General features: G+C 42.0%; 1 protein-coding gene across 1 annotated transcript; it reads right to left on the reverse strand.

The window, feature by feature from the left end:
• Positions 1–4,077: 4,077 nt before the first annotated feature.
• LOC130123499 (phosphatidylinositol 3-kinase regulatory subunit gamma-like) lies at positions 4,078–10,136 on the reverse strand. The gene is made up of 10 exons (XM_056292678.1): positions 9,816–10,136; positions 7,987–8,098; positions 7,766–7,864; positions 7,452–7,632; positions 7,130–7,255; positions 6,844–6,986; positions 6,514–6,690; positions 6,198–6,272; positions 5,898–6,068; positions 4,078–5,768 (listed from the first exon to the last, which is right to left on the reverse strand). The coding sequence occupies exons 1-10, from the start codon at positions 9,868–9,870 to the stop codon at positions 5,495–5,497; spliced, it is 1,413 nt and encodes a 470-aa protein (XP_056148653.1). The 5' UTR covers positions 9,871–10,136; the 3' UTR covers positions 4,078–5,494.
• Positions 10,137–12,850: the final 2,714 nt, after the last annotated feature.

Raw genomic sequence — 12,850 nt, forward strand, 5'->3', positions numbered from 1 at the left:
CAAGTCTAACAATTTATGAATATAGAGTATCAAACTTGAAAATTGTGTCAAGTTCAACAATGGCTCAGTTTAAGTAAGGGAGGCAAGGTTCCAGACTACTTTAGGTTTACACAGAGATAAAAGGCCACATCATACCAGCATCACCAAAGAAAGTGCATTTTTGTAGCAAATGTCAACCTCTCATAACAGCACCGTTTTGTAACCCGCATCATTGTCATACACTGAAACAATACTTACTGTTGGACTGCACCTTGAATCCTATAGAAAACCCCCTCCAGGGCTCATAATAAGGGAAGCGGATCGGCCTGTAGCCTACTAAACAAACAAGACACGGAAGGGTTAAACAGGACATTATAATTCTGCAATCTTGCTATTTTGTCATTATAATTCCATGAGTTTAGCCGAGGTGAGTAACATTTTTTTCCAGAGATTCATACTTAGATAAAGTAAGCGAAGGGCCACACATTGGACAATTAAATGGAAATCTAATTCAATTCAATACTTTATTCCAGACTCAGGGTCCATAACAGACAAAGACAAATAGGTAAAAGACAAACCCCAGACAATACACAGAATAAACAGAGAGAAAGGAATTGACAATTGAATTTTACAGCTGCCTGTGTCAATCTGGTATACTCTGAGGTTACAATGAAAAGATTACTTACAGAATACAATCCACTTAAATGCAGTATCAGTTCTTAACTTGTTACTGCGGGATATACAACAAATAGTCCGCCGGGGATAATAAAGATATCCTTGACCTTTACCTTTAAATTAGTCTACATTTTCCCAATTGTCTGATATGCACCACAGCATAGGTCACTGATGAAACAGATTGCACTATGTTGTAAATATAGACTCAAGGCAGACTATTTTACAATTGTAAAAATTTAATATTTACAATCAGAGTACATACCTGCATCAATGAATGAAGAAAATATTAATATTCACTCTCTTGACATGTCAAATATCCACCCATTATCCAAACCGCTTATCCTGCTCTCAGGGCCACGGGGATGCTGGAGCCTATCCCAGCAGTCATTGGGCAGCAGGCGGGGAGACACCCTGGACAGGCCGCCAGGCCATCACAGGGTCCCGGTATGGAAATCTGATTTATAATCCATATCAAACATAAGATAAGAAACTTTACTGTCTGCCTTTTGTGTCTGCCTTTGAACCGACACTTGTGACGAAATAGTTAGATGTTCGCTATTGGTTAAAAACGGGACATTCAGAGTCAACTTTTCTCTTTTTTGAAGCGTTCACCCTAACGGATTCTGTCCTAACAACCGCTGTCACTTGAGGTGAGCAACCGTCAACTTGAGGCCTCTCGTCCAAGCTAGATGTAGACAGCGCCCTCTGTTGGAGTCGAATTAAATAGCAGTATAGACTCATTGTCATTCACCTCGAGATTCAATCAACATATTGCTGCTTTTTTATGTTTTGGGGGTCGTTTTGTTTTCCTTTGAGGACGTATCCGGTTGGATTAAGATTGTCCACGGGCTCTTGGGCCGTATTTTGCCCATGTGTGGTTAAGAGGTTTGATTCCATAACATTTCCTGGTTTCCCATGACTTTCAGAAACCATCCGATGACAGGAGCCTGTGAACACTTACTTAACGTGAACAGAACGAATGGGGGTCATTTGTTTTAATTGCATCCTTCAGATCAGCATTCTATACAAAGACTTACTAACGAAATGTGCAAAATTTGACTATGGCCCTTGAATAATGGGATATTAAGTGATGCATTTATGAATGCAGACAAGATGTTTACTTTGAAAGCGTCAGAGAGCAAGAGTTGTCATGGGGGGGGGGGTCACGAAACAATAGCTGCGAAAGCAAAGAAATGTGGGTGCAACAAATTTATGTTGCTTGGCAGGAAACGGGACCTCCAACCCTCCTCGCATAAGCCTGCTATCATCTGGTGAAAGGGGGGCGAAAAAAAATCCTTTGCATGCAGTCTTCCTCTGACATAGCAACTGGCCCCTGATTGGATAACACCATGGCGCGCTTCTGTCGTGCCATTGGCGGAGCGGCTCTGTGAAAACAGTCGGAGCGGACGGAGACAGGGCAAAAGTGAGGACGTGATTGGCTGCGACAAAACTGAAAGCGAAAACCTCCTTTTTCCCTCCTCCTCCTCCTCCTCCTCCTCCTCCTCCTCCTCCTCCTCCTCCTCCTCCTCCCAGAGCTTGCGGGAGGAGACGGTTGATGGTGTATTCAAGGCGTGACTCCGAAAGGTTATTCATCCTACAGCCCAGAGCCAGGAGGACTTAAATTTAAGTGAGCGGCTGAGGAAAATGTCTATGAATATAAATGAATGACTTTTATGACTACGATATGCTGACATAGAGATAAAAAGAGGGAAAGAAGGAGGGGAGGGACGCAGAAGGAAGGGAAAGAAGTAGGGGTGGAGTTGGGAGCTGGGCCCCTCACACAGCTTTTGGGTTGTCTAAACCAGTGGTTCTCCACCCAGTCCTCAGGGACACCCCCCCACTGCCGGTGTTCTGCTCCACCAGGTAGTTAGCACCAGGTAGTTAGTGTAATTAACTACCTGGTAGAATTGAAAACAAGCAGCACTGGGGGGGGGGGGGGATCCTTGAGGACTGGCTTGAGAACCATTGGTTTTAAAGCCAGAGGATTATGGAATGTGATGACACGTGACTTTTGCCAGTGTGAAATACATTTCTTCCCCAATCCTAGACAATCCCAGGCTATCAAAGACATATATATGTCTTATATATGTCTTTGATAGCCCTCTGCTCATATTTAAAGCATGCACACTCAACCACCATTGCATGTTCTTCTTGTCTTTTCGTCTGTCCACACACACACACACGCACACACACACATGCGCGCACACACACACACACACACAATCATGAGTGACTCAGCGACGGTACAGCCTGTCCTATCTCCCCTACATCTGGTCCATCCGAGCATGCATGCTGTTGACTGACTCTCTGCTGACACAGTTAAGAGGGAGTTATCCATGGCCTGGAACGGAGGCTCTCCCCAGAACATCCCCGTCCTCCGTAGCTCATTAATCCCTGCCTAACGCAGACCTTATGTGATGGTTGAAAGAGGCCACCTGTTGTTGTAGTCACGAATGAACGATTGCTGGGTGTCATGTAGGGTTGTCATCCGTGGACTGTGTGGCCCTACATCAGGGCTTACCCAATGTTTCCTGGAGATGGAGGCCATATCGATATTGGTAATCTTACAAAAAAACAAAACAAAAAACGTGTGCCCTTTGCACCACAGCGATATCTCGTGTGAATATGAGAGAGGGGGAAAAAACGCTGTTCTGAAGCTTTTCAGTGCTGTTGAAATTGCTTTTCCAATTTTGATTGTTTTATATACGTATATATACATATATACTGTTTTCAATTCTAAAAACGACATGGCATGTTTTATGGTTCAATTTGTTTTGTGTTATGATGAAAGGGAGATATTTGGGCCCTGACCTGAGTTGAGAAGAGCTGTTTGTATTCAGCTATTATCTATGTCAATTCCTTTCTCTTCCATCTGTCCACAGTATGTCCTCATGTGCCTCAGCTTGTTCCACCAACGGCTGTACCACCACTGATCCAAGGCTAAACCCATTGCACTACAATGGCTTCACTTTAGGCAGATGGTAAATCAAGAGATAATTACTTGTACACTCACTCACCCACCTGTGTGAAGAGTCGCCCCACATAGACATGCCATCCCTAACATCCCTCACCTAATGTAAGCTTGGTTGCTTGTGTGATTGGTGCAAAACGTCCTGACTTGGATCAGCAAAGGGTGCATTTGGAGTGACTTAAAAAAATAAATAAAAAAAAAAGGCTCTGAAATATGGCTCGTGCACAATAGCCCTTTAGCAGAGCACGTCAGAGTAATAGGAGCTATTGGCTGTTCAATTACTTGAATAGTCATCGCTAATACTCTAGTAATTATCAAATCAATGTCAAAGTAGTAAGAAGTTAGCACTGTACTAACAGATCTTGAAATTGTTTCTGGCAACAATCCCATGTTGTTTTTTTAAGAAAAAAAATTACGCATCTCAGAACCAAGAGGAAAAAGGCAGTGGGCGATGTAAATTGACAAAACCCTCGTCAGTTTATTGTCTTTCAGCAAAGTGAAGGTCAGAATGTCACATTGCTTAGCTTCAACCAAGGAGTTTCCTCAATCCTCCAGTGGATTTATTTTTATTCTTTTAACGAGAGGCTTAAACACCTTCCATCAACTGAACTCAAAAACAAGTTGAACAGTTTCTGAATACAGAGTATCTATTGTCCTCAAACTTGAAAAATGTGCCAAGTTCAACATGGATTCCTTTCCTCTTAAGCTATGTAGGCTGCATGTCATGAAAAAACATTCATAGCTCGAGCAATGCCACAGTTCAAGTAATGGAGGCAGGATACTTCCGGACCCCTTTAAGTTCACACAAACGTAAGAGGCCACATCATACCAGCGCCACCAAAGAGAGTGCATTTTTGTGGCAAATGTCAACCTCTCATAACAGCATCACCTTCACCACCATCATCGTCATACACTGCAACAATAGAAATACTGCTGGATTGCACTTTCTTCAAGCTTTCATCTTATGTGGCATGTTTATAGAAAAAATATATATAGAATACAAAAAGCTTATACTTCTTTTGAGTAACAGAATATAACATACAGTACTTCAGATTATGTTTTGATCAGCACATCAGCAGGTGTACACCAATTGCCCCTCCTTACCTAATGTGATTACTGGTCTCAGCAGGGATGTAGTTTCACTTAATATTAAGTGCTTTGGTCAATGGATATAACATCGAGTATGCTTTTACAATAGTAATATACAGGATATTAATGCTACATAATTATCCACTATGTATGAATGTCTATTAAGAAAGGGCAATATTGTAAAGATGCACCATTACCTTTCACATATTCACATGTGGATTTAACCAAAGTTATTCGGTCCACCAGACGTGGATGACAGAATCTGCCTCAACACAGCACCATATCATCTGATGAATGGACAGCCCCATATTTAAATCACACATTATCCAAATTGTCATAACAGAATTTTAGGGCATGATCTCGCCAACAATATCACCTTTCTTATTTGAGCTGTGCAAATCCAAAAAGGTGAAGTCAGAAGACAGTGTAGCACCTGATGTGAGTGAACATTTATATTTTGTTTGTTTGTTAACATCCCCATTATGACGATGTCCATTAAACAAATGATAATATATGAAGTACAAAAAAAAATCCTTTTGAAGATTCGAGTCTCAAAAAAGAAAGAAAGAAAGAAAGAAAATCAAACAGAAAACAAAACAAAATTAAAGTTCAATCTGACATTCAAGTTCCGGTCCCACTTCCATCTGTGAAATCCCGTTCACGAAAACCGCTGAAATCACTCTAGTGCAAATTTTACACATTCTTCTCAGCGAACAATGCACCTTGAAGCAGTCATTCTCGTAGGATACAGTAAACACGTCCGTTTGTCTCTCAGTTGGACTACATTTCCGGCGTGGCTGGTGGGAGCCCTGCTGTGTGTTGCGGAGTCTGTAAGAGTTTGTGTTCCTCTGTATGCTGAGAAGGGCTGGATGGTGCAGCGCCATGCACCGGGTGCGACAGCCGGACATCCAAGGCGTCATTGTGTTGTGCTAGGGAGTTCAGGCGGTAGTGCAGAACGAGGTCTTTCAGTGAGCAGTGGACGTCATAGGGCTCGGCGAATCCATATCCGTGTGGTGTGCTAAAGATCATGCAATGCTTCACGTCTTCATTCACGCTGAAAACAAGGGAATAATCAATTGGCGCATACATATTGACGATCCCATCTCGATAAAACACCTATGTGTAACATCAGCCTTACAACTGACTTGCTCTCCAGATACAAAGCTGATGAGTTAATACTTACACAACGGAGCAGGCATAGCATCCCTGTTTGCTGCTCTCACGGATCAGGAACGTTCCCGATGCTTTTCCCTGAAGCATCTCCTCGGCCTGAGTCCGGCTCAGTTCGCCAACAAACCAGCTTGCTTCATCATAATGTGGCAGTTTCTCCTCGTCTCCCTTCAACACGTAGGTGCTGTGAGGACGAACATGCTATTACAAAACCAGCTTTTTTTTAACAAAAAAGGATTTTGATTCTCATTTGCCATTTCAAAGTAAAAATATCTAATGGTTATTTGTAGAAAAGGATCGTTTGATGACATACTCATCCAGGCTGTCGCTCTGTATTCCCAACCAGTCGTTGATACGTTTCTGCCTCACACCCTTGTGATTCAGCCAACTGTATTCAAAAAAAATAAAAAAATAAAAGAAAAATGCATCGAGGGTAAGAACCAAAAGAAAGACTTGAGAAATGATGAGAAAGAGAAATAGCACAAATTATACAGCAGCTTCATTTTTTCTTTTTATGAGGTTGCAACAGCCACTTTACACGAATGCCAGAACAGCTGGTTTATGAAATCATATGCTCTCTCATAACTGCTTTACACCTCCAGAAATCTTTTTCTCTGGCAGCTACTCACTTGAGATATAGGTCTCTGATATTACGCAGCTGAATTATGTCAGGTCGCAGGTTGTTGATCTTCCGGTCTGTCTCTCTGTAGTCCTCCACCTGGGTTCTCAGGTCCTCCTCCAGATGGACCTTACTGTCGTAGATCTCCCCAAGACGACACTTCAGCTTCTCATAGTTAATAAGGAAGCTAAACCAAGAGGTCAAAGGTCACATGTCACAATGGGGATTGAAGAACAGGTCGAACACTCACAAATAAGCAAGAGCTACAGTGAACTACTGTGGGGCAAAAAAGCCCCCTGTGTACAATCTTAAGGAGTCATTGTAGGAATGATTGAAGTACCTCTCCAAATCCTTTTCTGCTTCCTCAGATTGATTGTTCCTCTCAAACTCCTCTCCATAACGCTCCTGTTCCCGACACTGCTCCTCAAAGATCATCATTGTCTCATTAAAGGCCTCAATTGCTGTTCTCTTCATCTGAATCTCCTGTGTCACAATGAACAGATCACATCAGTGTGTCACTGAAGGCAAAGTTTGCACTTTTGTAAGGAGAATACTTTCATACAAATACATATATAAATAAATAAATAACAGTGACCATAAGTGGTTTAATTTATGGTTAGATTTACCTGCGAGGTTTTTGTGAAGGCTTCATAGAGACGATCAAACTCCTTCGATTTCTCTTGATACTGACTGTGGTACTCCTTGAGTTTTCTTCCAGCAACATCAACACTGTCCTCTTTCACCAGCCGGTCCTAATGGCATAAACACCTCAGTCAAAATTCCTATCAACTTCACCCCAGTTCTCTTTTCCTCCTTATTTGATAAAAAAAAACAAAAAAAACCCAGCATCACTACTACCAGAACTTCTCCTTTAAATACTACTGCCAACTGAGAATTCTTGACATTCCTAACCAAGAGAAGAGACATATGGTACAGACGCTTACTAACCTGCTGAAAGCGGGACACAGGATGAGTTAGCATCAGGTCAAGGGTGGCATTGTACTCCACCAACGGATGGTGCTGGTAGTGCCAGATGAGCTCCACCACAGAGGTAAAGGTCAGGGGATCAGAGAAGCCATACTTGCTGTCACGGTGGTAAATCTTGATGAGCTTGTTGTGGCCATCTTTCCTGGGGAGGTGAACCAGTGAGAAATAAAAGTAAGATCATTGTGCAGAAAAAGAATGCACCACTGCGTGTGACGTTTACCATTTTTCAGTCGTGTGCCGTCGGGGCAAGGCAAGCCTCCATCCATTCCACTTACCTTAACGTCAGCGTGAAGTCTCCTTGCATTTTTGTCGAGGCGTCGCGCACCAGGAAGGAACCATCAGGCATGTCATGGAGCTTCTCATTGACTTCCTCCCTAAGGGTAAATATGGTAGTTACAAATTAAACAGAGTACCAAATGAGATCAGGAAAAACAGTAAAACATCGACTCATTCAGAGTGATAAGGAGGCGATAGTGGGTAATGTAAATTATTTTACCTTGTTATGTCTCCCCAATACCATTCGGCATCCTGCAGTGAATACAGAGGCGGAGGAGGACAGTTGTTGTTCATGGTGGAAGATACTGGCTTTGTTGACCTGGGAGGGAGAGCTGAGCGAATGACAGAGAGATAACAAAGGAAATGGTAAAGATCGGGGGGGGGGGCAGTTTCTGAGAAAGAGGTTCACCAGAAATTGAAATGCATCCATCTGTTTGAGGTTGCCCTAGTGAGGTTCTGCATACTTGACCCATTCATATTTGCAACCTTTGGAGAGAAAAAGTTGTGTTTGTGTGTGTACGGTATGCTTTCTTTATTTTATCTGTGTACCTTGATGTGCGCTCACACACGCGCACACACACACACACACACACACACACACGGCATGATAGAGCCTGTCAAAGTCTCTTGACATGCCCAGACATGTCTTCAACTGATATCACCTCCAAGATCTCAAATGTAGTCTGGAAATGTGGCACTATTCTCTGCAGTTTGTTTGCTGTTCATACATTCTTAGATGATGTAGATTTTAAAAAATTCTAGCATCTAGAATATTGCATTCCACCTTCTTTTTCCATAACCCGTGTGCCATGTATACTCATAATTTTCCCCACCAAACCTTTAAAGTAAATCTGAGTCTCCCTTAAAGCCTGAGCGTTTCCCGAAAAAGAAAAAGGACAAACCGCATCAAGAGGAGGTGAAGGGTGATATATTTCACTGTCGGACAAAAGTGCCTTTCATAAGGAAGTCAGGAGAACACGAACAAGAGCACCCTTAGAGAGGAGAAAATGTGGGTTTCTCCCTCCATCCGCTCGCTCCTTTTTTTCTGACCTTAAAATAAACAAAAGGCAGGTGCAATAGCAGAGTGGCGGCTCAAAATGAAAGCAGGCATTCCTAAACTCAGCAAAATTCCAGCTGCACACCTTCCCTTCATGTCTGCACCCCCCCTCTTCCCAAAAAGAGAGAAAAAAAGGGAGGAAGAAAAAAAAGTCTACTAGGAGCCAAAACCTACATGCACATAAGAGTGACCGGCACCTGGGTAGAGAAAGAGCCAAAGCTATTTTGCATGATCATCAAATTCATATCGATGATTAAATCGTAAAAAACTAAAATCGTAAAAATTTGCCACACTGTAATCTTGTCTCTGTGGCACAATCTCCAAAGCAGCCAGCACACGAATGGTTAAACTCGCCTTCATGACTAATAAAATATTTGCAATCGAAGTCTGACATTCAGCAAGTATAAATGTTTGAGTTGTCAAGTTTAAAAAAAAAGATTAAAAATGTCGGCATTAAATGTCTTTCTGAGTCACGAGTCGAGCTGTCTAGTCTGGCTGCCAGTAGCCTACTTTCAAAGCGCACACCAATTAACCACGGTCGGCTGCAGTGGAGAACAAAGCAGTCGTTTCATGCGGCATTTATCAACGCACCTCCAACGGTATCCTCGGCAAAATGTAACGTTTGGATGTCATTCCGTTTTCCAGGTGCCATCGGAAAACCGAGAACGACGCCGGAATTTTATCCCAAGTTTGTCCGATGTGGCGGGACAAAGAAAGCAGCAAAGCCACTGCGCCTAGTCCACGAAAGGGTATTACGTAATCGGCAAGTGAATTGCGCTATGCATGCCTGGGCAATGCCACTAGGGAACGCACCGATAAGTACCAGGTTATAAACCTTGCACAGACACCTGTACAGCAGCTTTTTCTCTCTCCAAATGACGACGTTGTGCTGAAAATCATCAAAATAATAATAAAAAAAGTTAAGAAGATATGTCAAAGTAAAAAAGGAAACGTCTTGCTCTGCAGATCAGACAATGGCCGCCTTTACTTACCTGGTGGTGCTTGATCCATTTCGATGTAGAATAAACCTTCGGGAGGATTAACCATTCCGTTTAGAGAGTATTCCAAACGGGTTTAACGTTTCGGAAACGCGATAAAAAAACGGCAAAAAAAACAACTTTTGTTCGTACTCAAATCAGCTCACTTTAACACGGACGTAGATGCCACGTCCCCTGCACACTCGGGTATTTAAGGAAAGACCTCGTTTCCAACTCCAGAATACATCCCACAACGCAAACGCATTCTTTAAATACCGATGCGTTATAAAGTGTTTAAAACGAGGGTAGATTGTCACTCCATGCTCGGCCCCTCTCCCTCTCCACACTCTCCCAGCTTGACTTGACTTCTTCTCGGAAGTGAAGAGACTTTAAAGGACTGTCTGTAACATCATCTCGGGAGGATCCAACTTGCCGCGATGGTAGATCCTCGTTTCTTTTTCGCAATTTCTGACATTTGAACATTGAATCGGTTTGACTCATGTTGCAAGTTTAAGTCGGTGACCAAATACTACAGAAGAACATTATCTGGCGGATTTTAATAAAGAGATACTTATTGCGCAACCCCTCCGCCTTAAGACATAATGGTACATTCCAGCTGGTTTCATTCAACTATCCTCCAGCTGCACGGGAGCCGCAGAAGGATTCGTTGCGTTGTGTGAATGGAGAAGCAGATTTCTATTGGCATGGTGCTTTCAGCCACTGAACAGATTTTTTTAATGGCTTTTCCTTTTCATACGTTATCTCCTCTGTCTTGTTACACATGACCTCGTATTCAATCTGAATATCTCTGAGGGCTTGTGATGGAAATACATACTGCTACTGTGGGTCTGCCTTTTACATTACGACTGTAATGACATCATACTGTTGGCTGTTATCACAGTGAAATTGTCGTTAACTGTCTTACATCCATCTTTGACACTATGTCTGGGCAATTACACGGAGACATCTTTTTGGCAAGCACGCGTCATATTCTTGTTGAGCTTGTTCAACAACAAAAATAACAGAGCAGCCTGGCTTTGGTGCTTTTGCTTTATTTAGCTGCCACATTCACCCCTCTCCAAAATACTGAAGACATGCTACATTGTGAAATTTCAGCAACACGACTATCCAAGACTGCACTTTTAAAAAAATGAATGTTATTCAAAGTCACTTTGCTGGCTTGATGAATACACTTGCTCTCTTAATAGAGAATGTTGCAGGGCCGAGAGTCAACGCAGACTGATAAACTACAGGTCTCCTACGAAACCCTAAACACACACGCACGCACGCACGCACGCACTCACGCACACTTTCAGAGAGGTCAAAGATGCAAGGATGGTCTTCCTCACTGATCTGATTACAAAACGTTATCATAAATTGATGGTATTTACCACAATTCATCTCTGTCAGGCCTCCCTCCTCCACCACTGACTGTACTTTCAGCAAATGTTTAATGCTCCTCCCATTTTTAAATAAGGTTATGAACACCAGAGCCCACACTGGTCCCCTTATTGTCCATCAAACTGTTAAACCTGGCAACCTTTGTTTTAAACCCATTTCTAGTCTGACCCTAAACAACATTGTAAAGCATATGAAACCAACAAACTGCCCCCTACTCATTCACTTCTTCAAAGGGGTTTTTGATTCTGTAGGGTCCAGTGTCCTGTCGATCATGAATAGCTAATTAGCCATTGGTACCTTTAGGTTAATTTCAAACATGCTATTGTGCAACCTCCCTTTTAAAAAAGCCCGCGCAACCTCGGTAATATACATCTTGTAAACTACAGGCCCCATCTCACAATTATCGTTTTTATCAAAGCTTTTATAGAAAAATAAATAGTCTATCAAATCAGTTATTATACTTTTTAACTGAATGGGCCAATGGTCTTCTTTTAACAGCTTTCAAATGGAAATGTTCTATTTAGTCCTACTGAATCTTAGTGCAGTTTTTTTATGGTCTTCAGCTGGTATCTCATGCTCTGGTTTTAATTAGTTCAGGTCATATCTATCATGCAGAGCTGTCTCTGTGGTGCTTGGTAACCAATCATCCTTCACTGCCCACATCACATGTGGGGTGCCCCAAAGTTTAATCCTGGGTCCAATTCTCTTCCCTCTATACTATGTGCTCTCCTTAAGCCAGAAACACACTGGAAAACTTTAAAAGTCCCAATCGGCAGGGAAAATACTTGACATTAGACATTTAATGCTTGACATTTGCAGATTACAGTTGAACACAAGCACACTGGTCACAACTTCAGTCATAGAGGGGGACACATGCTTCCTGGTGAGCTCAGACTTGTCCAGATTCTGGTCATACAAATCAAATATGTTTGATATCATTGTGACAGCTCCGGGAGGTCAACGGCTTGATCGGATGGTGAGCGATTTAACCTTTAAACCCCCACACACTACAAGATAACATGTGCCAACCATCCTTGATGGTAACCCGGTGGAGACTCTCCACGATCTTGAAAATCAGTTATCAAGGCCAAATTTGAGTTATAATTGGTCTTTAAATCTCCTAGTGTGTTCCCTGCGGTAGGTTACATTATATATGTTATGTTGAAGACATTAAATTATATGTACCAATTATGTCCTCTGATCCCAACTCTCTCCACATAACCGCTGAACAGACACAAAAAGATGAATTTCACAAAACTACCTACAAAAGACTGAAAACAAATATGTAATACTCAAAACTAGTCAGCTATATTTCAGTAGTTCTTTCCAAGTCAAGTTGAGGTTCTCTGGCTCTGTATGTAAAACCCTTTGCCAGAAACTGGAATGTAATATTTGATAGAAATCTGAATTTTGATGAACAAGTATAGAGTTGTGTAAACATGCGTTTTACAGATGAGAACTTGAGAATTCAAATCTTTTTTTTTACTAAAAATCTTATGTATATATATATATATATATATATATATATATATATATATATATATACCAAAACAAAACCAAGAAGACCAACAAAAAAAAAAAGGGGGGGGGTAACAATTAGAGACACTAGCCTGGGGACTTCACAGAGGGTCAGGTGCCAGCCTCACCAT

This window comes from Lampris incognitus, chromosome 14 (assembly GCF_029633865.1).
Source record: "Lampris incognitus isolate fLamInc1 chromosome 14, fLamInc1.hap2, whole genome shotgun sequence".
Taxonomy (NCBI): Eukaryota; Metazoa; Chordata; class Actinopteri; order Lampriformes; family Lampridae; genus Lampris; species Lampris incognitus.

Coding starts and splice junctions, on each gene's coding strand:
- LOC130123499 (XM_056292678.1), bottom strand. CDS start 9,870: ATGGTTAATCCTCCCGAAGGTTTATTCTACATCGAAATGGATCAAGCA. Junction 6,691..6,843: donor GCAGAAAAGGATTTGGAGAG/GTACTTCAATCA, acceptor CTCTTGGTTTAG/CTTCCTTATTAACTATGAGA. Junction 5,769..5,897: donor TGCTATGCCTGCTCCGTTGT/GTAAGTATTAAC, acceptor CCTTGTTTTCAG/CGTGAATGAAGACGTGAAGC.